At 39.2% G+C, this 20,727-nt stretch overlaps 1 protein-coding gene across 2 annotated transcripts in view; it reads right to left on the minus strand.

The window, feature by feature from the left end:
• Positions 1-15,255: 15,255 nt before the first annotated feature.
• The window catches only part of LOC130708441 (serine palmitoyltransferase 1), a 65,781-nt gene continuing 60,309 nt past the window's right edge, over positions 15,256-20,727 (minus strand). Inside the window, exon 13 of one of the 2 annotated variants that reach the window (XM_057548710.1) lies at positions 15,256-16,085. In XM_057548710.1, coding sequence (XP_057404693.1) covers positions 16,056-16,085 — 30 coding nt within the window. In that variant the 3' untranslated portion in view covers positions 15,256-16,055. The remainder of the gene's footprint in view (positions 16,086-20,727) is intronic. The other variant, XM_057548706.1, reaches the window with a different exon arrangement.

A 20,727-nucleotide genomic window follows, 5' to 3' on the forward strand; every position in this document is an offset into this window, starting at 1 on the left:
GGAATTTCTCTGATGGGTGTTTGGGGGAAGCCGAGGGTTTCTGGATCATCCACGACTTTTGGAGGTAACAGGCTCTCCAGATCTGGTCATTGGGCTCTTCTGCCTTCTCAGGGGCTGTGGTGGCTCAGATCTGCCTGTGACTGGATGGGACTGGGGGAGGATATTAAGAAAAAAGCCCTTAGAAAGTAAAGGAAAAACTCTTTTCTCCAATCCACTTTAACACTTGTAAAACTGGTATCCTGGTCACTGACTGTCTTATTTGTCAATTAGTTCAGAATTCAGGAGAAGAAAAGAGGGGTATTATTTGCTGCCCCCCAGCAATCTCAACACAAGCTTGAGAACATCATGCATGCCTTCCATTTTAAATTATGAACACATTTTAGTCAATTTGTTGGCATATCTTTGAAGATTCCTTAATTCGACTTTCTGTTCAAGTCATACGCCAGTCTTGGTGATCAAGAGCCAGTTCTCTTATTACTAATAACTGGCACCTTTCCATTTTTCATGAGACTAAATAAATCTTGCCCTTGATTCTCCTGGGGCTGTTCCAGTTGCCCATGAGAGATTCAGCCAGATCACTGATCACAAATCCATGCCAGCCACGGAGAGCGGCCACCCGTGGGACTCGTGATTTGGTGCTCAAGTGGGAGGAAACCATTCTCTCTGTTGCCATTGCTTCTTTTCTTTATATTTTTTTATTTTGACCTTATTTTAGTCTTGCAGAAAAGTTGTATAATAGGGCTGAGAGTTCCTGCATACCATCACCCAGGTTCCTGTAACATCTTCCAAACCGTGGTGATCAAATCCAGGAAATTAGCGTTGAAAGGTTGCTACTACACAAATTACAGACCTTATTCAAGTCTCACCAGTTTTCCCACTACGTCCCTTCTTTGTTCCAGGATCCCACCTTGCATCTAGTTAGCAGCTCCTTAGTCTCCACGGTTCTGGGACAGTTCCTCAGTCATCTTTGTCCTTCATGGCCTTAACATAGTCTTGAAGAGCACTGGTCAGTTATTTCTATAGAATGCCTCTTGATTTGGGTCTGATGCTTTTTCATGATTAGGTTGAGGTTACACATTTTCAGCAGGAAAACCACCCAAGCGGTGTTGCACCTTTCTTAGTGCAAGGTGCCCTCTCCGGGTTCCTCATGTGAGTCTGTCCGATCCTTGGTGAGGTCACCCTCCCTCAGTCCCCTGGGGAAGGTTGTCTGTTGGGGTCCCCACTATGCAGTGTCATTATTGGAGGGGGGGGGATATTTTGAGACAATGCAACTATCCTATTTCTTCTCAAATGTTTCCTCACTAATTTTCACACCCATCGGCGGATCTTGCCTACAACGATTATTATGTCTGTATCCACCTAATGTTGATTTTCTATTTCCCTCGTTCCTTATACCATTGTTAACTGGAATTCACCTGTAAGAAAGAGCTGTTGCTACTTCCCCATTTATCTACTTATTCAAGTTTTTATTTGCACCAGTATGGACTTGCAGATACTTATTTATTCAAAGGGTTAGACTCCATTCTGTACGTGGCTGCTGCATTCGTCATCCCTTGGGTCCAAAATCCGGTGCCTCCCTCCTGGTGTGTGTAACTGATGCAAAACAGTTCTAAAGTCAGAGGTAGCCTTTGTTTTACGCTAGTTACCATTTCAATGGGTGCTCCATGCCAAAGGCACTGGATTTTTTCTAATATCTTAATATAATATCCTGCTAATTAATCTTGACCTAACGATTAAATTTTTAGTCATAAAAAGTTTGTTATTCGTGAGAGGTTTTGCCTGGTTTTTGAGGCAAAATCAAAATAAATGCTTGACAAAAAAATCAAAAAATCAAAAAATCAAATAAGTGCTTGACAAAGTGTAGGGCTCATTAAATGCTAATCATTAATTATGGTTATTGCTCCAATCACTCAGGAACAGTATCATTATAAATAGGACAATTCATAAAGATGCCAGCAGAAATTCATTCAGAAAAACATTTCTCATTTATACAATGGGGTGAATACCTACTCCACGGAATTAATATATATTTTATATATATATATAACTATTATTATTATTATTTTGATTTTAAGTGTTATGTGGACCATCTTCAAGCATTTCTTCTTTAAATGTTACTCCCCTACCCCTTAAACTAACTCTATCACTAATCAAGTTACTCATTGCAATTATTAATAATAATTGGTCTGTTACCTTTGTGGGGAAGGATCAAGGGTGATTTTTGTCCTTGATGCTTTCCTGAACAATTTAAAGTTTTTATACAATGAACATATATTTATTTCTATCATAATAAAATGTTATTTAAAAGATTTTATAGTGTAACCCTTAAACCCTGCTCAAAATGAACTAGAAATCTCCCTTTGTTGAAGAGACAGGATGTCTTTTCCGTTTTGCTCCTCATATTGAAATGCACAGTTGTTTCCCCCTTGGGCACCCACACTTGTTTGTTTATACATCAGAACGGTGTTAGGGAGATTATTATGTTAGCTTGTAAAATACACACAATTGGATTCATCGTTCTCCTTTTGAAAATAGTACCACCAGGAAAATGTGATCTGTTCAAATTTCCCCAATACAGTAAAGAATTTTAATTTACTTATGTTTCGGCTTTGAGAAATAGGATTGCTTAAACAAACTCCCTCCAGACCTTGGAGTGCTGTGGGCCAAGTATTGGATTAAATTCAACAAGCCCACGAGTTTCCTTACCTAAGTGTAACCGTATAGGCGAATTAGCATTTGTTCACCAAGCTCTGCTAAAACCTTGAATGGATTTTAACCTAGATGGGTTTAATTCAGAAAACTCTTTCTATAGCAATAAACCTCGAAAGCATTGAAGAAAGCATTTGGAATATAGCTGCCCAGCCTGAATTCCAGTTGAGATGGAATGAACTAAGTGGCTGTAAACAGTGCCCCTGATGGTTCAGGGAAAGGGGGGGGCAGCGGAGGCCTTGACACTGGGACGGTCCCCCCAGGGGCCCAAATCCCAGGGCCTCACAACGTCTGGTCATTGAGCAGAGCTCATCCAAGTCCCCAGAGCATTTGTTTGCATAGAATATCCATTCTGGTTAAAAATCTCCAGGCTGTTTACCTGCTTAATGAAAGTGAATGACCCTGTCCTGGGAGAAGGCTGGTGGGATGGGGCAGGTGGGGAGGGGAGTGATGGAGACACCCCTCACTGAAAAATCAGAATATGCCACCGCAAAAATGCCACTTTGGCATATTGATTATTTTGAGCTGCAAACACTTGAGAAACAGCAGGTGCAGAAAGGGCTCTGGCCTCCTCCTTCTCACCTAAAAGCAGGTCATCAATTTCCAGTGATAAAGTGCTCTCTCCATACTAAGCAGAGAACATTCTTATCACAGAGTCAATACCGAGATGGATCCCCACCAACAAACCTTACTAAAACAACCCTTATCTTCCGTTAGTTTCTCCCATATATTTATCTTCCCTCAATTTACTGCCCCTAGAAACATAAACCCCCTTTCCTTTGTCCTGTTTCCACAATCTTTCACTCATTTTTTCATTTCATTTCTGTGAGGCTCCCTCATTTGTATATGACATAAACTTTTTCTCACCTTAACCTGTTTTTTTTTTTGTCAGCTTAATTTGCAGGATCCCAGGAACTGAACATAAGAGTGTGAAAAAATGGATTTTTTTCCCCTCTCACCACACCACCACTTGACTCTCCTTTATCCACATGAGTAAATCTTGCTCAAGGAGCCCCTGCAGCTCAGGGAAACTGGAGCTCTTTTCATTGCAAAAGTAAAAAGAAGAAAGTTCTGTCTCTTAGGTTTTTGGGGGGAGCTTAAGATTTAGACTGGTAGCTTGTTTAGTAAATTAACCTTGTTTGGGATGATAAGCCCCTCTGAGAATCTGATGGAAGCTACAGACTCTCTTCCCAGAAGAGCACAGTTGTGTATAATGAGGGTGGGTGGTCCCTCCTTACAGCATCCAAAGGCATTTCTTGCAAACTTATGGGAAATGATCAGGGAACACTGCCTGGGGCGCTGTGGGCTTGGGAGGAGGACTGTAGCTGACACTTCAGGTCTGGGTCCATGGCTCCTCGCACCCTGGTGTAGGTCCCAACCAGTAGTTCTTTAGAAACTTGAGATGTCTTTGCAATAGCTAAGGAGTGGTTATCAGTCCTTTTCAAATGATCTCCTGTTTAAACAACATTCTTTTTTTTTTTCTTAACTGAATTGTTGCGAGCACTCCTCCCAGTTGATGAAAGAGCAGAAATTGTATCAATAGCTTTATCTTGCTTACCCACTCCAAGATGTCTTGGGCAAGTGTCCTAGTCTCTTTGTTTTTCAGTTTTCTCATACTAAAATTGGGGTAATAATAGTATCTATCGAATAGCGTGGTTGTGAGGATTAGACAGGCTAATATGTGTAAAACTCTCAAAACTGCCCCTGGTACCTGGTAAGTGTTGTCTAAATAGCATTGATTTAATGATCAATGGACTCAATGATTTCTAAGGTTCTTTCTTGCTCTAAAAATCACAAAAGCTACTTCCATATATTAATCTACTACCCTGTTGACGTACTTTATTTCACTTAATGCCCCAAACAATCCTGTGAGTTGGGTTATATAACCTGGTTAGAAAAGAGGAGGCTGAAGTTGAGTAATTTGCCTAAGATCACAAAGGAGTTGGTTCAGTCTCAAAGATGACACAACCAATCTATAAGGGAAAAGAATCTGAAAGGGAATATATATATATATATATACATATATATGTGTGTATGTATATATGACATATATATATAACTGAATCATTGTGCTATATACCTGAAACTAACACAATATTGTAAATCAACTATACTTCAATTAAAAAAAGGAAGAAATAACTCAATCTAGAAATGCCTACATACTGGATGATTCTGACTATACCACATTCTGTAAAAGGCAAAACAATGGAGACATTAAAAACATTAGTGGTTGTCATTGAAGGGGGAGAGAGCAAGGGATGAAGAGGCAGAGCTTAGAAGATTTTTAGGGCAGTGAAACTATTCTGTATAATACTATCATGATGAACATATATCATAATACATTTATTCAAACCCATAAAATGTACAATTATCAAGAGTGTACTCTCTCTCTCTCTCTATCTATCTATCTATCTATATATATAAAGTGGAATACTACTCAGCCATAAAAAAGGACGAAAAATGCCATTTGCAGCAACATGGATGCAACTAGAGATTATCATATTAAGTGAAGTAAGTCAGAAACAGAAAGACAAATACTATATGATATTACTTATATGTGGGATCTAAAATGTGGCACAAATGAACCTATCTATGAAACAGAAACAGACTCACAGACATAGAGAACAGACTTGTGGTTGCTAAGAGGGAGGGGGCGTGGGGGAGGGATGGATTGGGAGTTTGGGGTTAGTAGATGCAAACTATTATATATAGAATGGATAAACAACAAGGTCCTACTGTATAGCACAGGGAACTATATTTAATAGCCTGGGAAGAGAATATAAAAAAGAATGTATATATGGGTATAACTGAGTCACTTTCCTGTACAGCAGAAATTAACACAATGTTGTAAATCAACTATACTTCGATAAAAAAGATAAATGAAATAAATGAAAAAAAGAATGTACCTTAAGGTAAACTATGGATTTGGGGGTGATTATAATGTGTCAATGTCGGTTCATCCTCAGTAACAAATGTACCATTATGGTGAGTGATGTTAATAAGGGGAAAGGCTATGCATGTGAGGAGGTAGAGGATATATGGGAAATCTCTGTACCTTCTCAATTATGTTATGAACCTAAAACTGCTTTAAAAAATAAAGTCTTTAAAAAAAAAAGATGACACAGCCAGAATGCAAGCCCTAATCTCCCCAAATTACAGACTGAGAAGTTATTTTCAACATAGAGAATAAGGGATTAGTACCAGAAGACAAAAGGAAATTTACACATCAGTAAGGAAAGAGCAAGGAATTCAAAGTGTATAAAATGAGTGGACAGTTCCTAGAAGAAGAAATCTACATGGCCAATAAATCTGGGATAAATGCTCAGTCTCACTGGCTATCAGCAAATGTAAATTAAAATGACAATGACAAACCATGGGGTACCCACTGGAAGTGCTGGTGAGGGCAGAGGGAAATGTGCACTCTCTACTAATCTCTTACTCTTTTAACTTCTCATATTGCTGCTGAAAAGTTCCATGCTACTATTATTTCTGATTGTTTGTATGTGTATTAATTAAGCTGCCTTGGGTAGCAAGGAGCTGTAGGGGAGGCAAAACTTTTCCTCTACCCTCTTAGTTTCTGTAGCTGCATTTGCAAATGAAACTGGCAAAAGACAGATTAACAGGAGAAAACGCACACAAATTTTATTTGATGTTCATTTTAATTCTTATGTGTACATGGAGACCTCTACAGAAAAAAAGTAAAGGCCCCAAGGAGTGGTTAGACCTGGGGACTTCTATGTCATTTTAACAAAGTGATAAATTGTGGAGATGCAATTAGATAAAGGAGAGGGCTTTAGGCTTCTAGAGGCAGTAAATTCTGGGGAGGTAAATATACGGGAGAAAGTAGTGAAAGATAAGGATTATTTAGTAAGGTTTTTTAATGCAGATTTAGCACCTCCATCTCCAGCGATAAAGGTGGTTCTTCCCTTCCTGGTAGGGGAGAGGGGTACAGCTTCACGAAGGGAAACTTATGCCCTGTTTTTAGGCAGATAGGGGGAGGCTAGAGAGCCTTTCCTATATCTGCTGCTTCTCAACTGCTTTCAGCTCAAAATAATCCTTATGCCAAAGTGGCATATTTTGGGGTGCATGGTTCTGATTCTTCCCAGAACATAACATCCGTCTAAAAGTAGCATGAGTACACTGATTGCTCCCTTAAGGAGAGGTCTAGAGGAAGCAATCCCAAGGTTGGATTGGCACCTTCCCATGCTCTTCAAGGCTCCAGGTTCATTCCAGCTCTGCTCCTCCCTCCTCAGTGTGTCAGCAATGGTGCTCCTCATTGGGATAAGACGGCTGCACCAGCTCCACACATCACACCCCGAGTAACAAGGAGAGTAGCAGTAAAAGTAAACAGTCCCAGTAGATGTCTCCCTGCATTTCCTTGGTTAGGGCTGTGCCACAACACACCCTGTCCAGTAACTGGCCAAGGGGCCCTGGCTGACCATGCTTGGCCTGGATATGATTATTCCCCCAGAAGGGTCCATACTGCAGGCTTCTGATCTGGGGACATCCACAGTGTCTGTCACAATAGAAGATCTGTATTTTTTTCTCTATGGAAGTTTAGGATTATCGATTCTCCCTGGTGTTTTGGGCGGAAGTAGATAACTCTAAGCCCCATATTCTTTAATTCAGCTTCAGCTAGAATATTTGGCTGAAGCGGAAGCATTTAATTTAAAAAACCCAAGTGAATGCGAATCCGCTAACATTTAACATTTTATTTTCCTGTTCGTTCTTTCTATACCTTTGGTAATTCGATATTGTTCCTCCTAGAATGATTCTCTAATTTTCTTATATTTTCTATTTTTTCCATCCTTCTTACCCTGATATTCCCTTAACTTTATCTTCCATGCCACCTACTGAACTTAAAAAAAAAATTATTTTCGGCTGTTTTTTTGGGGTCTCTGATAATTCTTCTCAATTCACAAATGCAGAATTTTCTCTTCTATTTCTGATGATATCCAACCACGGGAATGTGTGTGTAAATAATTCTTTACCTGATTATGTTTGATTTGTCCATTTGTTTTGGTCCCGCCCATGACGGTGACCCTCATCCGTCTGCCCGTATTGAAGAGTCAGGTGCTGAGAAGCCGGCTGAGGGAGTTTGGGGCTAGTGGCCTCCTAGGAGTGAGCCAGTTCTTTCACTCCACATGTCAGTGCTTGGAGGTTTTTTCTCCAAAGAAGGACCCTCAGAGGGGGTGGCCCTGGGCAGCTGAGAGCCTGCCTGCCAGAATTCTAGAACGTACTGGACAGACACGCCATCCAGTTACTCCTTGAAGGAAGGGCTTGTTGCCCCTAGCTGTCAGCTCCTTCAGGGTCTGTCTCAGTTGTAGCGAGCTCCTTTCCTTGGGAGCGCAACTCGCCCAGTGACTGATTGGGGTGGAGGCCTGCTGTCGGTGCCTGGAGTCGAACTTGAGCATCAGGCCAGGCCTGCTCACCGTGCAGAGAACAGGGAGAGGCGGCACACCAGGCAGGGCGCTTCCAGGTCCTCCGAAGTCCTAGGTTTAACCCTCTGCTGAAAGTGACCACTGTCCCCTTGGAGACTCGCTAAATGCTGAGTCCTCTTTTGCAAAACCTGTAACAGCAGTCGTAGCAGACGCTGTGGATGCCACATTCTCTCAGAGCTCATGTCTGCCCATCTGTGACACCTACAGCCAGCGCCTGTGGCTGCGGGAGCTTGTGCAGAGTGGGCAAGAATGTGCTGAGCAGCCCTCAGCCAGAGGGGCAGGAGTAGGGCCACTAACCAGCCCTCTGACTCTCCAAGCAGTCAACTGAGAGGTTCCCAGCAGGACTGAGCCCCTGATGTCCACAGCGTGACCCTCTCACTGATATCCGTCCCTGGAGAGATGTCAGTGCCTCCCGCTCCCCTGCAGGTGCTTCCCGGGATCACCTCCCAGATACACTGCTGTCACTTTCATCTTCATTTCAGGGTCTGCTTCTGAGGGAGCCCAAGCTCAGCCACAGTCAGTCAGTAGATATTCAATCAGCACCAGGCTGGATGCCCTGCATGACCCGCTTAGTCAGAGCTGAGTTTGAGGCTGGCTGTGGGCGCCCATTCTGATTGGCCGTCGGTTGTGTGCTTCCATTCTGATTGGCCATCGCTGGAATCAGGGCTCTGCCCTAAGTGGGTCGGGTATCTGATTACCTCTGCCTTGTGGAATTGCCCCACACCTCTGGGAAGCAGCTTGTCCCACCTCATTTCATAGAAGGGGAAACTGAGGCTCAAAACGTTGCCTGAGGTCACAGAGCTAAGAAACTGGGAGACCCTTATTGAAATTCTATCTTCCTGAAAAACTCCGGAGTCCTCTGTTCTTAACGTGGAAGAGTCTGCCCTGCCTGTCCAGAAACAGATGAAAAGGGATTCGGAAACGATAGCCCAGGAATATCAATAATGTTCCCAAGACTCTAAACAGCTATTCTCTAACAAATAAATGCGTTTCTCTCACTTTGTGATTTATAAGTTATTTTTTGATACACACACACACACACACAAAAACCCACAAAAAAACCCCAAACACCATCATTTGAAGGGAAAAAAAAATCCCAAATTTAAAAGTAAGTGAGTGGGACACAAAGAATGTTACAGTTCAGTGGAACAAAGGAAAGTCACGTTGGTTAGAAATTAAGGGAGATTCGAGGGCCCTTTTGGAAATTATTGTTTTCCCAGGATTTTATCTTCCAGGGCTATTTTTAGCCCATTTTGGATTGCTGTGTGATAGAGAGAAAAGTAAAGCAAATGGAGTGAATAGGAGTCAAGAACAGGTCTTGGTGACATCCTGGCTGTAGGACGAGAGGCAAGTTAGTTTCCCTGTCTCTTTTCTCATCTGTAAGTGGGTTTTGGGTGGGTTTAAATGAGTTCAGTTTCTTGGAGAGCTTTGAGATATAATATGACAGATGCTAATAGTCTACACCCTTGGGTGCTTTTAAGCTAAGTCTTGGGGAGAAGAATAAGTGGGATCCAATTGTGTCACCCTGACGTGTGGGTACAAATGAAGATCCTCATTCCATATCTTCTTGGTGCACAATCTCTTCCCAAAATATTTGTTATAAAGCCCTTTCAAATTTGAAAGCTCATCAAAATAACCTATTCATCTTTGAAACATAAACACACTTGGAATTTGGTTTCTATGAAATTATTTAAGAAATGTCTGTGTGACTATTTCTGAAACAACATAAAAGAGGAAGTACAGTTGGTAAACTCTTTAGATGTTAAAGTGTATTTTTTTCTTTCTTTTTTAACCAGACTCTGATTCTGAAAAATCAACTTTCAAATATAAACATTCCTGAAATCAGAAAACTGTACGTATTAGCTGCCGAAAACTGGGTTTAAACCCAATTTTACACCCTCTTGTTTGACTGCAGTCAGGGTGGAGTGAAGGAGACAGTTGGGTTTTGAATTCCTGAACACTGGAGATGGAAAGGGAGTGAAGCCCGTGGGACAAAGTGTGCAGGTAGCCACAAAGCTGCCCACGGACCTCCTGGAACACAACTGCGTGTTCTTAATGGTAGATTACCTTGGGGTAATTTTCCATTCGTTTAATAAATATTTGCTGAAGAACCTATTTAGTGTCACTTATCCTTCTGAAGGAAGAAGTTAAATATTAATAAAATGCTCCAGGTTTAATTTATCTTTGGCATGAAAGCCATCATTACTAATGAAAGATAATAGGTGACATTCTAAAAGCTTATAAAAACGGGGTACTGAAACAACAAAGTTGAGAATTAATATAAAAGTTTATTTCTAAGTATTCAGAACTCATCTAATCTGTCATATCATCTCGGGGAACAAGGGCTGTCTGCAGTAGCAGTTTTGCAGAGGGGTGGATGCCAGCACCCCACAACCTAATTTAAAATAATCGAGTCCAGATGCTGTTGCCAAAAAAGAGGTTTGCACCATTCACCACTGTGACCTAGATCATATTTCAAAAGTGTCAAATCAAAGTTGTCCCACCAAAGCCTGATTTCTTAATGAATTCCTTATGTATTTCATCTCTTGAATACAAAAAGTGGGGTATCCACTGGGGAGTAAAATTCAGATTTACAAAAATAAAACCTGCGAGTGTGATCCTTTGTGAAACACACCCCACACAGCTGATCCCCTCACTGTAGAATTATTTACTGCTTCATTAAGATGTTTTTATTTAAAAAGCCACATCTGAGAGGCAGCATAATATTCACAGAGAAAAGGAAATATGAGCTGAAGGCAATCTCATTGAAATCTCAACATTAACATCTTTAAAAAACGCTGACATTCTGTCATGTTCATCTGGTGTTACTAAGAGTAAAATTTCAAAAATTTTATCATTTCTGTATCTTAAATACTGGCCTTTTTCTTGAAGAAAGTTTCTAGCTAAGGGGGTGTTTTCGAGTCCTGACTTATTATGCTAAGTATGTCTGAATACTTAAGAGCAAGTTTTCTTCTTTTTGGAAAAGAGAAAAGAATAATGATCCTCGAGGTGATTATATATATACAGAGAGATGGATGGATGGATGGATGGACAGACGGATGGATGGATAGACAGAAATAAGGACATAGTAGTGTCATCCGCTTTTGAACAATAGCAATCTCCTACCTTCAGGCCACCAGTTCATTGTGGTCTTTTCTCAGAAAGATGAAGCCTAAAAGCCCTGAGAAGTACTTGTCCAAGAATTCAGGAAAACAGGGCTCTGTCTTACACATGCCTCCAGGACACTGAAATTAAAGTATGAAAACTCCATTTTTTTCATTCATTCAACCAATAATGATTACAGAGTGCCCACTCTGTACCAAAGCCCAGAAATGGCTCTTGCAGCCATGCAATTTAAATGGTTCATTCCTCTTTCCATATGCAAAATCTTTAATAGCATTTCCAGTTCCAGAACAAGAAAGTGTAGGCTCATTTATCCCTCCTCCACCACCCCCCCCAAAAAAGCAACTAAATAGCCTGGAAATAATCCAACAGACAAGAATAAAGGATTCTGAAAGCTGGAAAGAAGAGGTGGACTAATTAGATACCTCAGGACTTCAGGACTGATGATGTGGTGAGTTCTTTTATCTCCTATATGCCTCATATGGGTGCCAGAGAGGCCTGAAACCTGGAATCACCAATGTGCATAGACAAGCAAACAAACAAACAAACAGACAGACAAGAAAGGCATTGGCCAAAGAACCCAGAAAGGAGAAACCCAACAGAGCCAAAATGGTGGGGGGTGGGGTGGAATGCTAACTCCCACTTCACAAGGGGGCACAGCAGAGGGTGCCACTTGCCTTCAAAGTCACACTGGGCTGACCCAACCCCTTCTCCACCCCTTCTGGGCACTGGTGGGTAGACTGATCCACCGCGGGGCAGCATCAGCACAGCCTGGCATGGCTCCACTCTCCACCCAATGGCATGAGAAGATCCAGGCCCTGTGGTTTCAGTCCCTCCACCTCCCTTGGCTGAACATGGCCTTGCACTCTAGGTGACCCAGGAAAGCAACTTCCACCCCTTCAGGCAACACCTGCAGGGACTGAGCAAGAGCCCCAGAAATGCCAAAGAATGAAGCAGACCAGAATAGAATGTCAAGAGCTCTGAGAACTAAACTGTCACTGGAACTACAGCTCACAAAAATAGGCCAGAACCTAGACATTAAACTTAAAAAGGGTGAGTGTCTAATAAAATAGATTTAAATAGCATTTAAAAGTCTCTTAATAACCAAAATGTGTAGGATACAATAAAAGTTCACTCATCTCCTAATATAATAACCAAAATGTGTAGGATACAATAAAATTTCACTCATTATACCAATAACCAGGAAAACCACACTTTTAATGAGGAAAAAAAAAAATCCAATACTAAAATTTAAAAAATGCCAGTACTGAAATGACTATGATGCTGAATTTATTTGATAAGGATTTAAAAATCCTTGTATTTAATAAGAATGCTTCAACAAGCAATTATAAATTCTCTTGAAAAAAATGAAAAAATAGAAAATCTCAGCAAAAAATAGAAATTATCAATACAAAAGACAGCCATATGGAAATTATAGAACTGAAAAATATAATGAATATTAAAAAAAAAAACCTCACGTGGTAGACTCAATAGTAGAGTAAAGATGACAGTGGATAGAATCCATGAACCTGAAGACAGATCAACTGAGTCTATACAGTATGAAAAAAACAAAAATATAGACTGAAAAAAAATGAACGGAGCCTCAGGGATCTATGAAACAGATATGTAACTAAATATTTAAAATATATAACATTCTATCATCAGGGTCCCAGAAGGGAATGAGAAAGAGAGTGTGGCTGAAAAAATACTCAAATAGTTCTTTCATTATATCAAAGAAATAATGCTTAATTACTTCATAAATTTGGCAAGAGACATAAAACTCCAGAGTCAAGAAGCTAAGTGAAACCCAAATAGGATAAACCCAAACAAGTCCAAACTAAGACACATCATCATTAAACTCCTGAAAAACTAAAGACAAAAAACAAACATCTTAAAAACAATCAGAGAGGAATGATGCATTAACTATACAGGAAGACCAAATTAATGACACCGTATTTCTCATCTGAAACCATCAAGCCAGAACTTAGCAGCACAACACCTTTCAAGTGATAAAAGAACTGTCAACCTTGAATTCTATATCTCGCAAAATTATCCTTCAGAAATGAATGGAAAATAAGACTTCTCAGATGAAAGAAAATTAGGAGAATCTGTTGCTCTCTGATCTACATCTAAAGATTGGTTAAAGGAAGCTCTCCAAACATAAAAAAAAAATGTTATGGATTGAATTGTGTCCCCCAAAATTCATGTGTTGAAACCCCAATCCTCAATGAGACTGTATTTGGAGATAAGATATTTAAAGATATAATTAAGGTTAAGTGAGGTCATAAGGGTGGGGCGCTAATTCGATAGGGCTAATGTCTTTACCGGAAGAAGAGACACAGGGGCACATGAACATAGAAAAGTCTATGTGAGGACACAGCATAAAGATAGCCATCTATGAGTCAAGGAGAGAGGCTTCAGGAGAAACTAAACCTGACAACACCTTGATCTTGAACTTCCAGGCTCCAGAACTGTGAGAAATAAATTTCTGTTGTTTAAGCCGCCCCACTCTGTGGTATTTGTTACGGCAGCCTGAGCAGACTAAGACAGAAAATGACAGCAGACAAATGATGGGACCTTCAGAGAGGGAAAGAACCCTGGAATGAAGAAATATAGAGGTGAACCCAACAGACTATTCTACACCTCTGAGTTTCTTTCATTATACTTTAAGTTTGAAGCTAAAATCATAGTACCATTTGATATGGTGCTCAATGTATATAGTGGAAAACACTTAAGACAATTATATTTAACAAGTGGGTAGGGTAAAGGGATCTAAATGGAAATAGGGTTTTTATACTTCACTCAAAAGGGTAAAAACCCTGACACCATAGGTGGTGATAAATTACATAGGTAATTTACCTAAAGCAACCACCAATAAAGTTATACAAAGTGGTATATGAAAAAATATTACAAATAAAGAAGAATCTAATGTTAAAAAACGTTCAAGTAACTCACAAGAAAGCAAGAAAAAAATAGAGGAGTGAGAAACAAAGGGACAAATAGAAAACAAATACCAAATGGCAGAACTTAAGCTCTAACACATCAATGATTAATTTAAATAAACCAGTTAAAAGAGATCAATTATTCTTCAGAAGTTGGAAAAAAATTAAAAATAGATAGAGTGAATAATACACATTTATCAATTATATACAGACTAAGAAAATGACTTCACAGATAGCATAGATAAGTAGGAAGTAAAAGGATAGAAAAAGATGTATCATGTAAATAGGAATTAGAAAATAGTAAGAGTGACCATAATAATATCAAATAAAGTAAATTTCAGAGCAAGGAAAATTATTTGGAACAAAAGTGGGCATTGCATAATGATAAAGGATTAATCAACCCACCAGGATGTAGCAATCCTGAGTATGTATGCAGCACCTAGCAGCATTTCAAAATACATGAAGCAAAAACTGATAGAGATGAAAAGAGAAATAGACAAATTCACAATTGTAGTTGGGTATTTCAGTACCCAACTTGCAGTATTTGGTAGCACTACCAGAGATAAAATCATGAAGAATACAGATGAGTGAACAATACCATCAGCCTAGTAGATCTAACTGACATTTATAGAACACTCCACCCAACAATAGCAGAATACTCATTCTATTTAAGTGTTCATGGAACATTCACCATGATGACTATGTCCTAGGTCATATAACAAACCTTAATGAATTTAAAAGAATTGAAATCATAGAGAGTATGTTTTCTGTCCATAACAAAATCAAATCAAGAAGTCAGTAACTGAACAGGGGAGATCAGCTCAATGCTTTGTGACGACCTAGAGGGGTGGGATAGGGAGGGTGGGAGGGAGGCTCAAGAGGGAGGGGATATGGGGATATATGTATACATATAGCCAATTCACTTTGTTGTACAGCAGAAACTAACAAAACACTGTAAAGCAATTATACTCCACTAAAGATATTTAAAAAAAAAAAAAGGCAGTAGATGAAAGACAACAGAAAACTTTCCAAATTCTTGGAAATTAAACAATACACTTCTAAATAATCCATGGGTCAAAGAGGAAGTCTCAAAAGAAATTTAAAAATAAAAATAAAAAAATTGCATAAATGAAATAAAAAATACAACATATCAAAGTTGGTGGGATTCATCTAAAGCTGGGCTGAGAGGGGAGATTTATAGCACTAAATCCTTACATTAGAAAAGAGAAAATATATCAGTAGTCTAAATTCCTAACTCAAAAGACTGGAAATAGAAAAGAAAGGAGAAAACAACAACAAAAAGCAAACAGAAGGAACAAAACAAACAGCAACAACAAAAAAGCAGAAGTCAATGAAAATAAAAACAAGAGAGAAAATTAATGAAACCAAAAACTCATTTGTCAAAAAAAAATCAATAAAATCGGCAAACCTCTTGACAAAAAGAGAGATGACACAAATCACCAATGTCACAAAGGATCCTGCAGCCATTAAAATAATAAGAAACAAATACTACAAGAAACTCAATGCTCATAAATTTGATAACGTAGAAGAAATGGACCAATTCCTTAAAAACCACAAACTACCAAAATTCAGCAATATAAAATAGATACATGAATAGTTCTATAATCATTAAAGAAATAGAATTTGTAATAAAAGCTCCTGAAAAAGAAACCCCCAGGTTTCAGATGTTTTCAAATAGACAATTTCTCCAAACATTTAAAGAATTAATACCAATTTTTACAAATTGCTCCTCTTCCAGTAAAGAGAAGAGGAGAGAACACTTCCCAACTTATTTTATGGTTAATTACAAGATAAACGTGCCCACTACCACTGCCACCATTTAATCTTGTTCTGGAGATCCTGGACAATGCTACAACGAAAGAAAAAGAAATAAGAGGTATAATGAACATCTAACTAGAAAAAAACAAGAGTCAGCAAATGATTCAGTAAGTTTTCAAAATCAACTTATAAAAATCAGTGCTGGAGTCATGCTGGTCATCGTGTGGTTCAGAGTGTGCTTGGAACTTTGAATTATAATGCCAAGACAGTTTCTGAATGTTTCTGCTCTCAACTGCTCATAACTTCTTAATTATCTACTGAACGCATAAAGGAATAAGCCAGAGATAAATTAAAGGGAAGCCCAGAGCCTCAAGCTTCTCCAACATCCATCAAGGAAGCTCAAGAATGTCAACTGAAAAAAAAATTTCATCTTTCTTCTCTTCAAATGTCCAGCTGCAGTCTTAACCAGTGGTGTCTAATACAAATATGATGTGTATATCATATATATAATGAATTGTTTTCAGTACCTACAAGAAATGAAAATGGAAAAAAGTGTCCTTTCTAAGGACCGTTTCTGCCTTCCTGAGGAAAACACAGAGGCAGAAAGGATGATGACTGAGTGTCTGAGAAATTGTTCTTGGGACTCAGTGACCTTCGCTGATGTGGCTGTGGACTTCACCCAGGAAGAGTGGACTTTACTGGACTCTTTTCAGAGATGTAATGCTAGAGAACTACAAGAACCTGACCACAGCAGGGTATCAATCATTGAAACCCACTCTGATCTCTTGGTTAGAACAAGAAGAAGATTTGAGGACAGTGGAGAGAAGAGGAGTCCCCCAAGACCCAGCAATTCAGCAGGATAATCCTGGGGGAAAAACATCTGTTGGAATTGAAGCAGTAACATCGAATTGAAAAATGCAGCGAGGAACTTGGAAAGACGAGCTCATCTCTCCCATTGAGACAACAAGCAGGCTTGGTTCCTACTTCAAAGAAACTGAAATAAATCCCACAGCCTCAGCATTCCTCTCCTGTGAGACAACCAAGTGTATGTGCAGACTTCACGTGGGCCCTCTGTGTCACCCCGGAGAGACTCAGAGACAAAGGGAACCAAGACAAACAGGCTAACTTTCCTTGGAAGAAGGGAATAATCAAGTCACAAGTCCAACAGTTTTGGTGATGGAGACGTGGCTTCCTGGAAGAGGCAGAACTGTAGTGGCCAGTCTGGGTGGAAAGACAGAAAAGCATCTGGAATCCAGTTATGAAAACTCTTCCCCTAGACATCTGCCCGTGTTTGGGGCAAGAAGAGGGAACAAGGATCCCTGCTGTCCTACTTCTTAATGACGCTCATCAGTAAGTATATCAGTAGTTATATCAGTTTGCTTTTCCTTAATTGCTCAATCTTATACTACCTTACTTTTTTTTTTTTTAATTATTAGCACCTTTAATTATTATTTATTTATTTATTTATTTTTGGTTGTGTTGGGTCTTCGTTTCTGTGCGAGGGCTTCCTCCATCTGCGGCAAGCGGGGGCCACTCCTCATCGCGGTGCGCGGGCCTCTCACCGTCGTGGCCTCCCTTACTGCGGAGCACAGGCTCCAGACGCGCAGGCTCAGCAGTTGTGGCTCACGGGCCCAGTTGCCCCGCGGCATGTGGGATCCCCCCAGACCAGGGCTCGAACCCGCGTCCCCTGCATTAGCAGGCAGATTCTCAACCACTGCGCCACCAGGGAAGCCCTACCATACTTTTTTAATGTCACTTTACACACAGTGGACATTATGTGGAGTTTTAATATACCTAAGTTTTTGCTATCCAATCTTAAAATTCTTTTCTTTTACTTGGAGCATTTACTCTATAATAAATTCCTAATAAATTTGAAAAAAAAGTCAATGCTTTCCTACACCAGCAAAACTGGCCAGTACATACTATAAAAGTAAAATACAAATTACAATAACTAAAAGTATAAAATATCTAGAAATTATCCAAGAATCCAAAAATCCCTCTATGGGAAAACTTAACTCTAATAAAGGAGATTGAAGATCTGAATAAATATTTACAAAGATACCCCATTCTCTTAGATTGGACAATTTAATATTATAAGATGTTGATTCTTCCTAAATTAATCTATGAATGAAATGCAATATCAGAAAATTCCACTTGGATATTTTTTGAGGAACTCAACTAAATTTATTTTAAAACATATATGAAGGAAGAAAAATCTATGAATAGTGAAGTCAATTTTAGAGAAAACAAAGGGTGAGTGTGCCCTGCCAAATATTAAGAAATGTTGAAAGATGATAATTTAATAAAGACAGTGAAATTGGCACAAGAACAGATGAACAGACCAAGGGAACATAATAACTTAAAGACTGATCCTTGTTTGTATGAGACTTAATATAAGATAAACTATAAGAATAAATTAATGGAGAAACAACAGTTTGCTTAGTGAATGATTTGGGAAAACAATCTCACCATGTGAAGAAGAATAAAAATGAAATTTGACCCTTACCTAATCCTGATACAGGGATAGACTTTAGCTGGATTAAAGACCTAAATGTGAAAATAAAGATCTGAAATCAGTGGAGAGCTAAGAGTGTTGAAAAGTCCTTAAACTAAACTTCAAAAGCAAAAACTGTAAGGAAAAAATGTTGATAGCTTTCGTTACATCAAAATGCACGCTTCTGCTCAATGAGACAGCTAAGATATAGAGGACAGATAGAAATGCAATTGCATGAAACTATAAGGGGTTATTACCTGGCATAAACCAGGAACTCCTAGAAGAATGAACAGATGAAAGGTAGTAATTCAAATAGAGAAATGGGGAAAAGATATGTACAAAATATTTTCGAAATAGGAGATCCTAATTAAGGCTGATAAATTAGGAAATAGAGACATAACATTATTTAGATAAATGTTTGGTTCTCCAGAAGAAATAAAGAGAAAAAGGTTTAAGTGGTTGCCTCGTGAGAGTGTGGCTGAAGGTGGGAACATTTGGAGTAGAAATCCTTCAATATAATTTGATTTTTAAATTTAAAAGAAAAAGAACTAATGTCAAATAGCCTCATCCATATCTTTCAAAAAATTAAAGGAAATATCTCACTTAGAGTCATCTAGTCAGTAGTAATTACACTGAAAATGTTGCATAAGAATAAAAATTTTAAGATATAATTTCAAAAATGATGGCAAGGGCTTCCCTGGTGGCGCAGTGGTTGAGAATCTGCCTGCCAATGCAGGGGACACGGGTTCGAGCCCTGGTCTGGGAAGATCCCACATGCCACGGAGCAACTGGGCCCGTGAGCCACAACTACTGAGCCTGCGCGCCTGGAGCCTGTGCTCCGCAACAAGAGAGGCCGCGACAGTGAAAGGCCCACGCACCGCGATGAAGAGTGGCCCCCACTTGCCACAACTAGAGAAAGCCCTCGCACAGAAATGAAGACCCAACACAGCCAAAAATAAATAAATAAATAAATAAATAAATAAATAAATAATTTAAAAAAAAAAAAATGATGGCAACATACTATTTACAAAATAGAAGGATTCAAATAGGTACACACAAGAGACAAATAAAAAACAGATCTAATATATCTTATACAGGAATTAAATATATCATATTTTATAAGACTTTTTAGCAGATTACAAGAACACAAAAATACATTGAACAGAAAAAATTATATTGAAAATGAAATAGATATGAAATACAAATGCGAGAGTGCATAAAAATATAAACCAAGAAATCATTTTTTGGGGGGGGGATAGGTAATAAAACAACAGTAATTTATTCTCTCACAGTTCTGAAGGCCAGAGTCCAAAATCAAGATGTTGGCAGGTCTGCACTCCCTCCAGAGGCTCTGGGGTAAGATGACCAGCTTGTGACGGCTGTTGGTAATACTTGGCTTTCCTTGGCTTGTAGCTACATCTCTCTGATCTCTACCTCTGTCTTCACGTCTTCTCATCTCCCCTGTGTCTCTCTTCTGAAGATACTTATCATTGGACTTAGGTACCCCCCCCCCCCCGCCAATTCTCAATACTCCAGAATGATCTCTTCATTTCAAGAACCTTAAATTAGTTACATCTGCAAAGACCCTTTTTCTAAATAAGGTAGCATTCACAGATTCCCGGAATTAGGATGCAGAAGTCTTTTTTTTTTTTAACTAATGAATTTTTAAAATTGAAATTTAGTTGATTTACAATACTGTATTTGTTTCAGGTATACAGCACAGTGATTCGTAAACCAAATAAATCTTCTATGTTTAAAGTACGCTATAGTTTCCAAAGCATTTTCATTTTGAATATGAATTAACATTAACATTAGCTGAACATCACTCCAAACACCTTACTTTGGAGGTAAGTATCAATATATACCTCTTAGATGGATATCTAAGATTCTTAGGATCCTCAGATACATGTAACCAACAGAGAGAGAAGGCACATTGAAAATGTGATTTTGCATAAGAAGCAGTGTGATTTGGTGGATGGGCACATAGTCGCTGGAGCCCAACTACCTGGGTTCTATGTAGATCCTACCTCTTATTGGTTGTGTGATGATGGGCAAGTCACTCCACCTCTCTGTGCCTCAATTTCCTCAACCATAAAATGTGGATGTCAATAATCCCCACCTCACAGGGTTTCCTTGAGGATGAAAAAATGCTTAGAACACCATCTGGTACATTGTAAGCTTTCAGTTAAGGACCATCGTTTTCCTCGGTCTGATTTCCAACAGACAGAAGGCCAAGGAG

This window comes from Balaenoptera acutorostrata, chromosome 6 (genome assembly GCF_949987535.1).
Source record: "Balaenoptera acutorostrata chromosome 6, mBalAcu1.1, whole genome shotgun sequence".
NCBI classification, from domain to species: Eukaryota; Metazoa; Chordata; class Mammalia; order Artiodactyla; family Balaenopteridae; genus Balaenoptera; species Balaenoptera acutorostrata.